Genomic DNA, 18,103 nt, shown 5'->3' with positions numbered 1-18,103 from the left:
ACCATTTTGGGGTTATCCCTTCATTTGTTCATGGACATTTGAGTGGTTTCCATCTTTGGCTATTAATAGTGATACTAAGAAAATTCATGTACAAGTTTTTGTTTGAATAGCTTCTGTCAGTTCTTTAGGATATACACCTAGGAATGGAATTGCTAGGCCATATAACAACTGTACATTTAACTTTTTGTCAAATGGTTTCTACAGTGCACAAGGGTTTCCATTTCTCCACATCTTTGTAAACACTTGTTATTTGTCATTGTTGTTGTAGACATTCGAGTGAATGTGAAGTATTATTTCCTGGTTTAGAGTTACACAGCTCTAATAATGAATGATACTGGACATCTTTTATTTTCAATATAAACATACTGAACTACTTGTGTATCTTCTTTAGAGATGCCTATTCAAACTAATTGCCCATTTTTAAATTGAGCTAACCAACTTTTAAAGTGGTTATGTTCTAGTACTTGAATCTGTAAGCTGATTGCTGAACTTCTTTAAAATAATTTTTTCTATAAGAAAATTCCTTATAAGTGGTGATTAGATTCCCTGGCCAGTTCACAAAGTTTATTCAGCCCACAAACACCATTAGGGAATATAATATAAGGATTAAGAATACAACTGAAGACTGTATGTAAGGTTAAAATCCTGGATCTGACATTTGTTTACTAGCTCTGTGACTGGACAAACTTTCTGGTTGTGCAGGGCTGGGACCAAGGCAAACTACTTGGAGGAAGAGGCAGCAGACTGACCTGAAGTAGGTACAAGGAACCTTCTGGAATGTTGAAAATGTTCTGAATCTTGATCGAAATAGTGGTTACATAAGTATACACATTTGTCAAAGTTTACTTAAATTCAGGATTTCATATATTACATAAAATTTACCTTTAGAAGAAATATCCAAAAATAAATAAATAAGCCATTATTCAAGTATACTGAATACTGTTTACAAAGGCAGGAAAGAGTTCTAATATACGTTAGAGGATTTCTCAAAAAGGATTTCTGGTTAATTGTTGATGATCCATTAGGTATTGCTTTCAAAACAGATATAGGACACTTATAATCAGTAACATGTAGTTTCTTTTACTGACACTTCATCAGTAATGACGAACAATTAAAATTCATATTTCAAACATTCCTCAATTTTCAAAAGACCCTCTTCTTTAAGGGTAACAGCCAATGGCAACTGTGACTGATTTCTCGATCCAAATACTAATGCTCTTGGCATTAAATTGAGATGATCAACTTCATCTATAGGAAGTGGCTTACCAATATCTTTGGTTACTTTTCCCTCTCCTACAAGAAATGAGTAAGAATATCTAAAGCTCATTTTCAACCTTGTTATTAAAATCGGGCTGTTTTATCATTCACCTTATTACTATTCTTTATCCTATGAAATGTTACTTATCCATTAACAAATACTCTTGAATATAAACTCCTTAAAATCAATACATAAAACATCATCTATAAAGTATTCACATAAGATGTTTAAGTCTTTAACCATAACTTAGTTTACAACAGGTAAAAAGATACAGAAAAACTTTAGCAATTAGCTAAATCAAGAGTGTGGGATGGTGCTTGCTTTGGGGGCACATATACTAAAACTGGAAAAATACAAAGATTAGCATGGCCCCTGTACAAGGATGACATGCAAATCTGTTAAAGCGTTCCAAGAATGTGAGAAGACAGCCTACAGAATGGAAGAAAATCTTTGCCACCTGTACCTCATCTAAGGCATTAATTTCCAGGATATATAAAGAATTCAAAAAACTTAACACCAATAATAATCATAACAATCCAATCAATAAATGGGTCAAGGAAATAAACCGACACTTAAATATGAATGGTCAACAAATACAGGAAAAAATGTTCAACATCTCTAGCAATTAGAGAAACACAAAACTACACTGAGATTTCACCTCACTCCAGTCAGAATGGCAACTATCAGAAAACAAGCAACAATAAATGTTGTCAAGGTTGTGGGGAGAAAGGTACATTCATACATAAATAGCAGGACTGCAAATTGGTGCAACCACTCTGGAGCAGTATGAAGATTCCTCAAAACTAGGTACAGAAACACCTTTGACACAATTATCCCGCTCCTCGGTATATATCCAAAGGAGTTCAAATCAACATACTCCAGTGATGCAGCCACATCAATATTTACAGAAGTTCCATTCACAATAGCTAAGCTATGGAGATAACCTATGTGCCCAGATGAATGGATAGAGAAAATGTGGTATATATACACAATGGAGTATTACTCAGCCATTAAGAAGAATGACTTTATGACATTTGCTGGTAAATGGATGAACCGGAGACTCGCATGCTAAGTGAAATAAACCAAACTCCAAAAGCCAAAGGTAGAATGTTTTCGATAATAATGTGGAACTAACTTAGAATAAGGGGTAAGAAGAGAAAAACAGATATTCAATAGATATTCAGGGGAATGAAGGGAAGTGGGGGGGATAGGAAAAGGAAACACAGTGGAATGAATCAAAAATCATTTTCCTATGTACACTATGAATACACCATAGTGAATCCCACCATTGTGTACACCCACAAGAATGGGGTCCTAATTAGAATAAGACATATTCTATGTTTGCATAATTACATCAAAATGAATTCTACTGTCATGTATAACTAAAAAGAACCAAAAAAAAAAAAAAAAAAAAAAAAAAAAGATTGTGCAGTGGTCTTCATGTAAAGTGGCCTAATTTACTAAAGCAATTTATGTAACAAAGTGAGAAAAGAAGGAAGGACTACCTTCTTTTTAGGTTAAGAGATTTAAAAAAAAATAGCAATGCAATGGATCTTGAGTAGACTTTAGTTTTTAAAAAAGAAAAAGGCTCTACAAGTAACATGTAGAATATCTTGGGAAATTTCAAATTAAACTACATATTAGCAGATATTAGAAAATTATGAATTTTCTTATAACTATATCAAAGCTACATATTATTGTCATTTTTAGAAGATGGACACCAAAATATTTAGGTATCTGTGAAACACCCTGAAATGTGCAACTTCTAAATAATTCCACAAATATGCAGACATAAACACAAATACACACAAGCCAATAATAAGGCAAAATGTTGAAAACTGTTTTGGATCTAGGTGATATTACGTGTTCTGTATGTTTTAAAATTTGTATACAATTTTATAGGAAAATAATGGTGACAGGTTATATTTTCTTAAGCAACAATACTTAGAATAAAATTTAACAAATTAAAGAAATCACCTATATTATCCAAATGGTCAAAAGATATTCAAATTCTTTTCACCAAATAAAGTATATAAATAATAAGCGTATGAAAACATGCTAAATACAAATTAAAGCCACAAATGAGACACTATTACAAATTCACTAAAATGAGTATGCAGAAACAGAAACTTTCATACTTTACTGGTGAGGATGTAAACTGTTACAGCAACTCTGTAACACAGTATGACACTGTCCTAATAAGTAAAGCATAAACTTATCATAGCAATTCTACTCCTAGGTGTCCCACCAGAAGAAATGATAGCATATGTCCACATAAAGGCGTATACACAAATGTTTACAGCATTATTCAAAATGACAAAAATCTAGAAACATTCTACATACCATCAAGTGGTGAATGAGTTTTTTGAAATGAGATGTATCTTTACAATGAAATAATTTCAGTAATGAGTCCTACACCTGCACATACCCAAAACATTATACTAAATAAAAGTCAGACTCATTATGTGCAACCACAAAAATGGAAAGTTATACTCCATGTATGTATGAAATGTCAAAATACATTCTGTCATGCATAACTAAAAAGAACACACAAAAATTTTAAAAATAAATAAAAGTCAGGCAAAAAAATATTGCATATTATATAATTCCACTGAGATAAAATTTCCAGGAAAGTCAGATCCAAAGGGACAGATGCAAACCATTGGTTTCCTGAGGCTAGAGTGAAAGTAGAGGCTGATCACAAACAGGCAGAATACTTTTAGGATTGATCTAAATGTTCTAAAACTTGATTGTGGTGATAGTTGCACAACTCTAAAAATGTACTAAAAAATCATTGTACACTTAAGTGCATGTATTTTTGTATACCTCAAAGCTGTTAAAAAAAATTAAACCACAGTGAATTCTACCACATACCCATAGTAATATCTGGACTTTCACATGCATATTTAAGTATAATTTATGACTGAAATTAAAGCAAATCACTTGTAGAGACAAATGGCAACTCAAAGTAAAGCAAGTGTAATGAACTTAAAGGTAAGAATCATTCCATGATTTCAATCAACTGGTACCTACTGGTCAGTAAGAAAACTGAATTAAGGGATAGTGGGAACATTCCTTAACATTGTAAAGGCCATTTATGCTAAGCCCATGGCTAATATCATTCTAAATGGTGAAAAACTGAAAGCATTCCCCCTAAAAACTGGAACAAGGCAGGGATGCCCTCTTTCACCACTTCTATTCAACATCGTCCTTGAGACTCTAGCCAGAGCAATTAGACAAACCAAAGAAATTAAAGGGATACAAATTGGAAAAGAAGAACTCAAACTATCCCTGTTCGCTGATGACATGATTATATATTTAGAGGAACCTAGAAATTCCACCAGAAAACTCTTAGAACTCATAAGTGAATTCAGTAAAGTAGCAGGTTACAAGATCAATGCCCATAAATCCAATGCATTTTTATACACAAGTGATGATTCTTCAGAAAGAGAAATTAGGAAAACTACCCCATTCACAATAGCCTCGAAAAAAATAAAATACTTGGGAATCAATCTCACAAAAGAGGTGAAAGACCTCTACAATGAGAACTATACAACACTAAAGAAAGAAATTAAAGAAAACCTTAGAAGATGGAAAGATCTTCTATGTTCTTGGATAGGAAGAATTAATATTGTCAAAATGGCCATACTACCTAAAGTGTTATACAAATTCAATGCAATTCCAATTAAAATTCCAATGACGTACCTTACAGAAATAGAGCAAGCAATTATGAAATTCATCTGGAAGAATAAGAAACCCAGAATAGCTAAAGCAATCCTTCGCAGGAAGAGTGAAACAGGGGGTATTGCAATACCAGATCTTCAACTCTACTACAAAGCAATAGTAACAAAAACGGCATGGTATTGGTACCAAAATAGAAAGGTAGATCAATGGTACAGAATAGAGGACACGGACACAAACCCAAATAAATACAATTTTCTCATACTAGACAAAGGTGCCAAAAATATGCAATGGAGAAAAGATAGCCTCTTCAACAAATGGTGCTGGGAGAATTGGAAATCCATATGCAACAGAATGAAACTAAACCCATATCTCTCACCATGCACGAAACTAAACTCAAAATGGATTAAGGATCTCGGAATCAGACCAGAGACCCTGCAGATTATAGAAGAAAAAGTAGGTCCAGATCTTCAACATGTAGGCTTAGGACTAGACTTCCTTAACAGGACTCCCATAGCACAAGAAATAAAAGCAAGAATCAATAACTGGGATAGATTCAAACTAAAAAGCTTTCTCTCAGCAAAGGAAACTATCAGCAATGCGAAGAAAGAGCCTACAGAGTGGGAAAATATCTTTGTCAATCATACTTCAGATAGAGCACTAATCTCCAGAATCTATAAAGAACTCAAAAAACTCTACACCAAGAATACAAATAATCCAGTCGACAAATGGGCTAAGGAAATGAATAGACACTTCACAGAAGAAGATCTACAAGCAATCAACAAACATATGGAAAAATGTTCAACATCTCTAGTAATAAGAGAAATGCAAATCAAAACCACCCTAAGATTCCATCTCACCCCAATTAGAATGGCGATTATCAAGAATACGAGCAACAACAGGTGTTGGCGAGGATGTGGGGAGAAAGGTACACTCATACATTGCTGGTGGGGCTGCAAATTAGTGCAGCTACTCTGGAAAGCAGTGTGGAGATTCCTTAGAAAACTTGGAATGGACCCTCCATTTGACCCAGCTATCCCACTCCTTGGCCTATACCCAAAGGACTTAAAATCAGCATACTACAGAGATACAGCCACATCAATGTTCATAGCTGCTCAATTCACAATAGCCAGACTGTGGAACCAACCTAGATGCCCTTCAATTGACGAGTGGATAAAGAAACTGTGGTATATATATACAATGGAATATTACTCAGTCATAAAGATTGATAAAATTATGGCATTTGCAGGCAAATGGATGAAATTGGAGAATATCATGCTAAGTGAAATAAGCCAATCTCAAAAAGCCAAAGGACGAATGACATCGCTAATAAGTGGATGATGACACATAATGGGGGGAGGGAAGGGTTAGTGTTAGGGTTAGAGTTAGGATTAGGGAGGGGGGCAAGTATGGAGGAAGGAAGCACTGTATAGAGGGAAAAGAGGGGTGGGAGGGGTGGGGGGAAGGGAAAAAATAACAGAATGAATCAAACAACATTACTCTATGTAAATTTATGATTACACAAATGGTATGCCTTTATGCCATGTACAAACAGAGAAACAACATGTATCCCATTTGTTTACAATAAAATAAAAAAAAAGAAATCTGAATTAAAGAACTGTCTCATTTTGTGGCAAATGTGAATTCTAAAACATTTTAAATATTTTTAAATTGTAAATGTATTTATTGTAATTAAATTGCCTAATAAGCTAATACAGGTAAAAATTTTTTTAGATAAAATGTTTTAATGCAGTTCCTGTATCACCATTTTAGTTGACATACAAAGCACTATTATTAAATACATAATAACAAGAATTTTTTTTTCCAATTCTTCAATCCTGCTGATTTAGATAAGGAGGAAATCTGGACAAGGTGATAGTTTACTACTAAATAATCTTACATATATCTGCTAATTCTCCTTTTAAACAAAGGGGTAAGAGCCCCTAGTGGAAACTGTATTTTCATAACATTGTTTTCACTGTATCACTTCATAAGGTAATCTTCTGTTCATGTAAACTGTCCTAGCTTTCCATTTATGACAAACGTATAAAGTAACTTGTGGGGTCTTCCCCCGCCCCAGACAGGCTTCACAATTTGTCCCAAATTCGTGGGCTCAAGTGATAGTCCTGCCTCAGTTTCTTAGTGCTGGGAGTACAGGAGTGTGCCTCCATACCTGGTTTAATTGGAATGAAAATTTTACATTTAAAAGTTAGAATGAATAGGTTATATGAGAGCAAAAATCATAAACAAGGCATGCAAAGAACCTAAATTTGGTTCTAGTCAACAGTTAACTCCAGAGGAGTGCTCAATCATAATATGGACCATGTCAATGATTCATGAGTACCTGAAGGTGGCTAAAATATTCTCTTTAAATCTGTTTATATACTTCTTTTTCTTTATTCCATAGATCAGGTCAATAAAAACACATTCTGGGAATCAGAAATTTGATTCTATATGAATACTAGTATACTAGTTTAAACTTTGATAAACTATAGACTACATAATAATTAAAGTAGGATCCTTTACCACTTACCATTTTTCTACTATAATTTGAACTACATGAAATAAAATTGCACTTAATTCATCTTCACTTATTATAAACCCTAATTTTAGGTTTTCTGAACTTAAGTCATAAGTTAGTACTACAATTTTTTTACTATATATTTAAAAAAATCTTTTAATTATTAAATCTTTTGAAAACCCTGTGCTACACAAAGTACAGATTTTTGAATTAATTTCTAAAAAGCTATTAAGCATTTGCTTTGTGGGAGGCACTAGGGATAACATGAAATAAGATAGTTTTTGTCCTCCAGCAATTTATAATACAGTTGGAAAAATACAGCATGAATGTGAAACTTACAAAAGTTCAAAGCAGAAAGTAAAATTATCTCTAGATACGAGAGCATGTAGATGACATGCTAGAAAACTCTAAAGACCCTACAAAAATCTGTTAAGTGAATACACTAAATTTTCAGAATATGAAATATATAAAAATCCATAATCCTCTGTACTATAATCTATGTATTAGCAACAAACTAAAAAGGAAATTAAGAAAACAGGGCTGGGGTATAGCTCAGTGGTGAACTGTCTGCACTTTAGGTTTGAAATGGGGTGGGTGGGGGGTGCTAGGTCAAAGTTTCAAAATGAATAAATTCTGGAAGCTTAATATACAATATGGTGACTATAGTTAATAATATACAATATGGTGACTATAGTTAATAATAAAGTATTATATACTTGAAATTTGCTACGAGAATAGATCATGTTATAGGCATGAAAGTAACTGTCAGGTGATGGATACGTATATTAGCTTGATTTTGGTTATCACTTCACAATGCATATATATATATATATATAAATATCACATTGTATACCTTAAGTATATACAATTTTTATCAACTATACCTCAAAAAGCTGGGGAAAAACAAAACACTAGTCATCAATGTATGGTTATGGTAGGTAAGAAGGACTCAGAGAAAGAAAGATGTCAATAAAAGCCAAGTATAGATAAAATTCTAATGGTAAAAATGGTGCAAAAGAACAGTTCAGGAGGGGTGTGTGTTTCTGATATCGAACGCAGTAGAATGAGTTTAATTCTTTAATAATAAGTGAACCCTGGAAGACTTTCAGAGCAGTTAATTTATAAATAAGTTCTCTAGAGGCAATAACAGAATAGAACAGAAAGGGCAAGAAATGGGGACATGGAAAAAATGAGAATTAAATTAAATGGCCCTTCTGAGGTTGATGGTTAATCCTATACCTGATCCTACAGCTTGGTTCTTTGGACTTCCATCTCTTGTTTTTTTCATTATTATCACACAGTAAAAGGAATATAAATTTCTGTTAAAGGTTACTCAAAGACAGATTTTATTTACAAGCCTAGTGATTATGTGCCCATTTCAACTTTTTATTAGCAACCTACAATGATAACTCATAAGAATTTATCACATTATCACACTAACATCTTTGAATAGAATATTTTCTACATATAATATGCCTCTTCATCCCTTTCATATCCTGCCTGTTTATGCTATTTTTCACAACTGATGGTTCAGAAATACTTGAGGGTATTTTAAATATTTGAAATCATTAGTGACCTGAAAACTGCAATATGTCTATATATCTAATTTAGAATGACAGCACTCTAAGGTATCACTCTGAGGTTCACATATGTAGACCTTCACATTCACTGGTAAGCAGTATATTAAAGGAATAATCCTAAGGCCCTGGTCAACACCTTGTCAATCATAAACCATATCCCACTTTACAGAGCAGCTTCATCCTCAAAGTTAAATCCTTTTATAATACTTTTTTTAAGAATTAAAAAAAAAATCCTTAGAGCATCAAAGGAATTAAAGACATTTGTAAGGACAGTATCAATTCAGACTTATTTGCATGTATGACTAATTCATTATAAACAAAAGCCAGTCTTAAAAATGTTTCAGAAAAAGTGTAGTTATGCCAAGAACAAATAAGAAGGTACAAAGATCTTAGAGATTATGCTATACCAAACATGTGAAAAGCAAAACTGATTTCATATTGTAGGTCTACAAAAATGAAATCCTATCTTTTTTTCTTGTATGTATGCTTAGATTTCTTACATGAATAACAAAATGTTTCATTTCATTCACTTCAATAGAATGAACTCCTTAGAAAAAAACTGAAAAGAGTTGATAATCAGCTCCAAAGTTTCATGCTTACTTTTTTCTATTTCTACCAATTTCCTAACATATTTAACATAAGCAAGAAAATCTTTTCAGTAAGTTGAGCACAGGAGTCTAACAAGTGCCGTGAAGAATGCTTACAAATTATATATATCCCATGTTGCTTTTGGTTTTCCATCTCTTCTTTGCTTCAAACCCCACGTAAGTTCCTTTTTTTGAAAAGCCTGTAAGTTTTCAGCCTCCTTATTGGCTTTTACAAACTTGTGACAAGCAATTGCTTTGGCAAATTGTACATGAAGCTCCCAAGTAGCAAGCTGGTTGCTGAGTTCTTTAGGCTTCTCAACATTCTACTCCTCTACAGCCTGAACTATCCTCTTTTCAAGGCCTGACTTGGCAATCTTTTTAACAGGGAGCTCAAATCTATCACTGGTTTCACAGACTGAATAAGCTCCTGCCATTGGATTTCATTTAAGAACTGCTGATTTATGGAGCATTTTCTCTTTTTCCCTCCGAATTTTGAGGTTTTCTGTTCAGAATGTCTTTATGCAACTCTTGAAATTTGTTTCACAAATTTAAGGGAATTCCAGATGGGTACTCTTCATTTGCATTGGCCTCTGCTTCCATTTTTGGCCCATCTGCAGGGAAATTTCAGATTTCTGTTTCTCTAACGGTCCCATCCTCTTTGTCTTCCTATAAGTTAAGTTCAGGCTTCTCTAGTGTGGCTTCTATCTTCAGAATTCGACTCAACATCACTTTCATTTAGGCCAGGAGGCAGCAGTCCACATCTTTTCTTTGGTCAGGAAGCAGCCATACTGCATCTAGCTTAAGATCCTGTTTATAATACTACTGACAGAAATACATCAACTGTTCCATCAATAAAGTTGTACTTCTACCACCTCACACTAACATATACATACTATACCTGTTTTTAACAAATTTAGGAGGGCTTCAAAATATATGGATGATTCCTGTTGTAGACTCTAGAATATTTTTTTTAGAATTCCTAAGAACTGCAATGTAGAGAAAATAAACTTAAATTAACACATTATACAGAAAATGAAGCAATAAAAACTTCAAACTTTAACAATGAAATATGCTAGTTTTAAGTCTCTATCAAAGAGTCAAATAAATACCTACAGAAACTCTTCTTGTTCATAAACAGTCTATAACAGCAGCATGGTATATTTCTCAAATTTGGGATAGAAAAATAAGTAGGGAGAGATATGACTCCATAACACAAGTTCCAATAGCTACTTAGTATATATAATAGTATCTATGAGAGGTACATAAAAGTTCAAAGACTCAAAATGTACACAAATTGTTCTTAGAGACTAAATTTAATGTTTCCATAGTATCATGGGTAACCAACACTACGCACACAGCAATTTTTCTGGACATTAAAAAACTGGCCGAGACTAATAGATACTTGTTCCTTCCACAAAACTAGTTTTTTCTTTTTTAAAAATGCATTCCTCTTTATTACCCTACGTACATGTATGAAAAAAATAAAAAATTCTTTAAAATGCTTTCCTTCTTAGCAAGTTTAATTTACTAAGTGAGCCCTAATAAAATTTTAAGTAAGCAAATCTTATTATATACTCTCATCTCTTTGAACATGTTTCTCCCTGTCTCTAAAGCGGCTATAAGACTTCAACTACATAAAACCCTTTAGATCTTCAAAATTCACTTGATGCCATAAAATTACTTGCACCTACAACTTTTCCAAAAATCAAAGCTTTCATGTTCTTATTGCAAACACTTTATTATTATAAATTATGTAACTGATAGTTCTTTAATTTAGCTAGTGGTAGTTTACTTTTTAACAATTTGTTAACCTAAGTTTAACTTACACAGTTTCAGAAAGTATAGAAATTCCCTAGAAAATAAAAATGGAAGCTTTCAGTGAGAGAAAAGACATCCCAGAAAGGTACTTGTTCCTCACATACCCAGTCAAATAATCACAGATTTTAGAATCATCTGGTTCACACCACATGACCCAGCAGCTACACCCCTCCTCTGTATTTATCTCAAAGAATTAAAGTCATCATACCCTATCGATACATGCATACCCGCAAATAGCAAACTATGGAACCAGCCTAGGTGTTCATTGACAGATGAATAGATAAAGAAAATGTGATACACATACATACATAAATACAATTTTTTTCAGTAATAAAGAAAAATGAAATTATGTCATTTGCAGGAAAATGGATGGAACTTGAGACCATTATGTTAAGTGAAAGTAAGCCAAACTCAGAAAGTCAAGGGTCACATGTTTTCTCTCAGATGTGGAAGCTAGAGAGAAAAAAGGAAAAGAAAGATGGGATGAGGGTCTCATAAAAATCGAAGAGCGATCAGATGAGCAGAGGGAAGGGTCCAGGGGGAGAGAAGAGGTGAAGGAAAGAGGAAATACTGGGGAATGATATTGGCCAAATTCTATTGTTACTCTGTGAGGATGTATGAATATGTAACAACAAATGCCACCATTATGTACAACTATAATACACCAATAAAAAATATGGAAAAAAGATTTTTAAATAATCTTGGAGTTCTCTGATTTAAAAGCAAAACCAAAAAACAAAACAAAACAAAACAAAAACATCTTCTGGTTCAAAATCTGATTTTTCTAAGTGAAAAAGCTTGTGCCCCAGAGATCTGGGTTAACCATCATGTAAAACCACAGTACCATGTAGCCTCCCCTAAAATACTCCTGAATTTCATTTTACTCCTTACCTCTGAACCCACAGATTACCAGAATTTTTTTACTTAGTGGATCTTAATAATAGTGGCCCCTTAGATTTCCACGAATAGGAATTGTATCTAGAGTGGAAGTTTAAAGGGAAGGAGTATGAGTACTTTTAAATTCCAGAACTTCCTTGCATTTATATTATATCTAATTATCAAGTAATAGATTCTTTTAGTATTCACAACATCATTAAGAAAGTGGAGGCCCATTTTTATGTTTCTTTTGTGGGAGAATATAGTGGTTTAGTCTTCTAGTTTATTCATCCCTCATATTAAATTCTCTTTTGTCTAAAATTAAGTCAGGTCTGCCTTTGTAGAGGTAAGAAAAATTTTAGGCTTGACAATGTTATTGTCAAGTGAAATTACAAACTAAATTCAAAAAACAATTTAAAATTCAAGTTCTAATTATTTTTTCTGTATGTACTTTAAAACTATATACACCTAAACAAATTAAAAATTATTCAACTGGTATATACCTTGTAAATGAATATCTCACTGAAGAACCAAATGAATACTATGTACATATTTGAAAATACAATTAAGCAATGGACAGATTGTCTTATTGCTGGTATTATGATTTTATAACATCCTGTTTTGTTCTGATATATATTTAAAAATAGGCCAAAAACTTATGGCAAACAGTCTGATTTACAGTCCAACTATGATAGTCAAACAGAGGATATAACAAGAATTAACTAAATCCTATCATCAGTTTTACTAGAGCTGTGAGGACAATCAAGGACATTATGGGCATTCCAATGGTAACATTTTGGGGGGGGGGGTTAACCAACTAAAATCAGTATTTCACACAGTTCTATAAGGGCAAGGTCACAATCTATCTTCACTTGGTCAAATCAACTTTGAAGAGAACTTCATTCTGACATCGATTAGTACTGTCTTCTCCGGAGGAAAAAAGCATTTTTATACTCTTTAATTCCGAAGTTTTCACAGACAGACCTATAGCAGCATGTACAGAGTAGGGAGTATCCCACCCATCACTTATTTTTCAAGTTTTTTTCTCTTATCTGCTCGGTAATTAAATACAAGAAGGAAAAAGATGACCAAGATCTAAAGCAAAAACAGCACTCTGTCGCATATCTTCCCCAAGTCTTATTATTTCCAGGTGCTTTAAGTAGCGCCGGCAGATATGAGTCTACTTCCGCCCCTCCAAACCCCCCTTCAACTCTCTCAAGAGTCCAAACGCGGTAAAGAGAAAAACAAATAAACAAAAAAACAAAAACAAAAACAAAAACCTAGCCCGAAAGTGGGAAGTTAGCTATAAGGCAGGGAGTCGAACAAACAGACTTTTTGTAAAAAATAACTGCAGCTCTAAGTTCCTAGAATTAAGTTATCAAAGGCCTGCAAAGTCTGACACTGGGAAAGCCCAACAGGCTTTCCCTAACTCAAAAAAAAAAAAAAAAAAAAAAAAAAAAAAAAAAAAAGACCTTTAAAGCAAGGGAGACCACAGCCGCCGGATTTCTAATTGAGGAAAGTTTAAACACATTTGCTCCCCGGGAACGAGGGAAGGGAGGGAGGTGAGAGTAAGTCTGGGCTCTGCCAAGGGAGCGCGCGGGGTCTGCATGGTAGGCGGCTGTCTGTCCAACGCGGGGAGGCGCTTGGATTTTCGGCAGCAGCGATTTCATCCACCTGGGAGACCGGACCAAGAGCTAGAGTCTGGCGCGAAGCTGCAGGGGTCCCGGGCTAGGGTCGGTGCCGGGACGCCAGGAAGGGAGCTGCGAAGGACGGCGGAGGCTCTACTTACTCGGCTGTACCAGATGCTGAGGCGGGCCGGGGCCAGCACGGCGAAGAAAGCCCTCTGAGGGTCAGACTGAACGTGGAAAGGCGCCTCGGCCGGGCTCCCTGGAGGACAGAGCAGCCTCTTGGGCCAGCCGCTCAGGAAATACATGGTCCGCGAGGAGGCACAGACGCCGGAGCCCACGGCGGCCCCCGGCCCGGTCTGTCACACTCAGCGGCCGCGGGCTGGTCGCCCGCCTCCTACACCGCCACCGGCCGAGACGGCGGTGGCGACGGCGGCAGCTCGGGGCATCTGCCCGCTGGCCTGGCCGGGTCGGGCCGACTGGATGCTACACGACGAAGGCACCCCCGCGCTGACGGGGCCGAAGATGGGGGAGGGATGGGGAGGGAGAGTCGGGACCGAGAGAGGGCGGGAGGAGCGTGGAGGCCCGCCCCGGCCCCGGCCCCGCCCCTTCCTCGGGCAGCGCGGGCGTCACCACGCCGCGCCGCGTGGGTCGGCTGGGAGAGCTGGTGCGCGCGCGCTCTGGAGACTTCTCCCCTCCCACTTGCTGGTTTCTGAAGCTCCACCCCAAGGTTCATTGGCGGCCGCCTCGTTGCGTCAGCAGCTCTTGCTCCTCTGCACCTCCCACTTGCAATTTGGAGCTTATGATCAGGGGCGGGGCTGCCGTGTGAGAATCCGGTGGACAGAGTCGAGTGATAACATAGGGACCTAGCACCTTGGCCCGCGGAACACGCCCTTCGCCTGGCCAAATCTGACTTCCTTTCCGGATTGGTGGGGCCTTCGCTGGGGGCGGGACCGGCGCTGCAACGCCGTGGGTGGAATGGAGCTCAGAGCCAGTGACGGTACCCGCTCGGGTTTCCATTTTAAGGTCAGGGCGGCCGCCTTGGAAGGGCTAGAGATGTCTACGCAGCGAGCACCTTTTGCGTAGTAGGGCTAACGTGCAGAGCTGGTGGCTAGGTTCTTGCCTTTATGGAACGTACATCCTGGACGGGGCCTTTATTCAATCAGAAAATAAACCACCTACCATGAAAGTATTTGAGTTCTATCCTCTGCACTTCAGGAATTAAGTTTGCATTCTTTCCCCCAACCAACCCTGTGAGACAAAGACGAGGCTGTCTCTTTTGCACTCACAATAATGTTCTGCAAAAAATACGAACTTAAATTTTAGAGCTGGAACGGACTTGAGATAATGTAGTTTAGTATTTAACGTTTGAATCTCAGATATCACCTTTAAAATAACTACTTTTAAAGGATTGACGAAGTGATAACCTCTGAATAGGAGTCGGGATGGAGGTGTGGAGTGGAGAAAGGGGTTCTATAATAGAAGAGAGATTGACTTCTCGTCTTCCTTTTTTTAATTTTTATTTTGAATTTGCCCGTGTTTGTATTATTTTTTCAATTAAAAAAAAAAAGCCGAGGTTTAAAAAAAGTTAACCAACATTAACAATTAGCAACATTAGCAGCAAACAAGGAAACAAAGTAACTTAATCTGTATCAGATACAGCATTGAAGCTGGTACAACAAAACACAAGAGTTTTCATAATTTCTCCAAACGTTTGCTGCATTCCGTAAAAGGGAATCAAAGAACCGCCTCACCACTCACCAGCCTCTTGTGATCAGACTGTTTCTCCTTCCTTGTGCTCTCCAAGACAGCCACCACCGCTACCCCCTGCCCCCTCCCCAAACAACAGAGCAGCTTGGAATGTTGTGAGCATAGTAAATTTGGAAAATATTTGATAAATGAAACACTGTATGAAACGCTGATCCTCCTGAATCACACCGGGAGGCAAATAAAGAGGCCCAGAGAAGTTTTTTAACTTGCCAATGTAAAATCATAGAACAGTAACAAAGTTGCATCATACTTACTATCTTAGAGTCAGTTGTGCACCTGGCAAAAAGAGAGAGGAAATGAAAATGTTAAGAGTGCTGCAATTCCACTGGCAGTTTAGATAGCATATTTGTCTCAGCACTTCTTCAGTCTTTGTTCTCATGAGCTTCTTAAATGTGAATATCTTCCTGCACTCAAGCAATTTAAGGAAATTCTAAGTAATTTTTATTATACTCAATTTTGATCTTACTTCCCAACTTTACAATCTAATTCTCCTGCATCATCCTTGTAACATTTGAGGTTTACAAAATAATTTTACGTGCATGATTTGATTGAAGTCCACAGTAAACTTTCAAGATAGGTAAAATTGGTGGGATATTGTAATTCTTATTTTCTTAATAAGGAAACAGAAGCAGAGGGGTGGAGATGCATATATTTACATGACCTGAAAAAAAAAAAAATTGGTTTTCTACAGATCTAGTGTTCTTTTGACTGGATTGTAATGAATTGTGGTGGCATTTCTGGGCATTGAGAGAGAGGGAAGGAGACTTCACCTTTCTCACACTTTTCTCTGTGTGAGCATACGTGCATCCATACAGTCTAATCAAACTTATTGAACTCCACCACCAACACTGTCTAGTCAAACTTGTGGGACTCTATTCTGAGCTAAGACTTAAGTCAATAAGCAAAAGTTAATAGTGCATATCTGTACCCACCAAACTAAGACTTTTTTTATTATAAGAAATAATGTTGGTAAGAGCACATGAAAATGGGTACGTATATACACCGTGGTTAGGAGAATAATTTAGTAAAATTATCCTAAAGGATAGTTGGTAAAAGGATACAAGAGAAATAAAATAAGAGATCTTAAAAATATACATACATTTGGACCACACTGTTTCTTTCTTTTGCTTATTTTCAAAGTAAATCAACCCTGATATGTATAGAGTTGTAGCTTTAAAAATGTAAAGGTGTGAGAGAAAATATTTGGTCCTCCAAAAGACATCATGTATTATCCCTCTTACAATGGAATGTTTTGCAAAAAAATTAAAATTATTTTGGAAAGAATAATCATATAGAAGTACATTTATTATATATTATAAAGTACTGAAAACAGATTAAAGACATAAAATATCCCCTGCTGGTGAAAAAATGTATTTATGTGCCTACCAAAGAAAAGAAAATGCACTAAATATTGGTGTTTAGAAAGATCCTTGACATTTCATCCAATCAAAAAGGTGTACTGGTGACATCTTGATTCATTTAGAGATATTAAAGATGGGTGTGACAGAGATATGCTTGATTTGATCCTTACCTATAGACCTAGTTTTATAAGCCTTTTTTTGTTTAAAGGTCTCAATTTGAAAGTATTTGCCACTTGCAATCCCCAAATTTCTATGTTCACTTTATTGCCTTCCATTCTTCATTAAAAATTAGTCAATTAAAAAAATTTAAAAAATAAAAAGCTCCTTGACTTTTGGGTACTTAATTAATCCTTTGGGATTCTTAATATTTTCCAAATTATAATGAATTCATGTTACTTTTGTAATGAGAAAAAAGCTATTTAAGACAGTGAAGTTGTTCATGATTGATAATGTCCTACATGTCCTGCTTTAAATAGGCCTTGCAGTGCTGGCAAATCAAAGGGAGTAATGTGAAATTTCAGGCACAGTCCCAAGAATAGTGAGAGAAGGATTAGGAGAAAAGGTCCCCTGAGTCACCACAGTATAAGTAGGCCCTGTGTATTTTTGCACACATTCATAGGCTTCCGACGACAGAACTATGACTGGATTTTGATTCCAAGCATACCACTCCCAATGTTTGGAGACCTTCATAATAACCTATGATAACATGCACTGAAAATGATACTAATTTGGTTTAAGAATCTTTACTATTCTTCCCCCACCCCCACCTCTCTCTCCTTGGGACAAGGTTTTGCTATGTTGCCCAGGCTACTTTTGAACTTGTAGGCTCAAGTGATCCACTTGCCTCAGCCTCTTGAGTAGCTAGGACTACAGGCACCTGCCACTACACCTGGCTTTTAATGTACTTTCACCATTCAACTTTATTACATTTGTTATCATGTGCAACTGATGCATTGGCTTCTGGACTAGACTCTTTGTTTGTATGTACCTTCTGAAAATTGTTAATGAAGAACTCAGCTGAAATGA

The 18,103-nt window shown here is 36.0% G+C and overlaps 1 protein-coding gene and 1 pseudogene across 3 annotated transcripts in view; both read right to left on the bottom strand.

Moving 5' to 3' along the window:
- RIC1 (RIC1 homolog, RAB6A GEF complex partner 1) overlaps nucleotides 1-14,430 on the bottom strand; it is a 111,134-nt gene extending 96,704 nt beyond the window's left edge. The window contains exon 1 of one of the 2 annotated variants that reach the window (XM_079113004.1): nucleotides 14,111-14,430. In XM_079113004.1, the coding sequence (XP_078969130.1) occupies nucleotides 14,111-14,254 (144 nt within the window). In that variant the 5' untranslated portion in view covers nucleotides 14,255-14,430. The remainder of the gene's footprint in view (nucleotides 1-14,110) is intronic. The other variant, XM_079113003.1, reaches the window with a different exon arrangement.
- LOC306645370 (protein FAM204A-like) lies at nucleotides 8,826-14,103 on the bottom strand (annotated as a pseudogene). The gene has a single exon. The product of its transcript is annotated as a protein FAM204A-like (transcript).
- Nucleotides 14,431-18,103: the final 3,673 nt, after the last annotated feature.

Source organism: Sciurus vulgaris, assembly GCF_902686455.1.
Source record: "Sciurus vulgaris genome assembly, chromosome: 15".
Classification (NCBI taxonomy): domain Eukaryota; kingdom Metazoa; phylum Chordata; class Mammalia; order Rodentia; family Sciuridae; genus Sciurus; species Sciurus vulgaris.
This window is presented reverse-complemented; position numbering and strand designations above follow the sequence as displayed.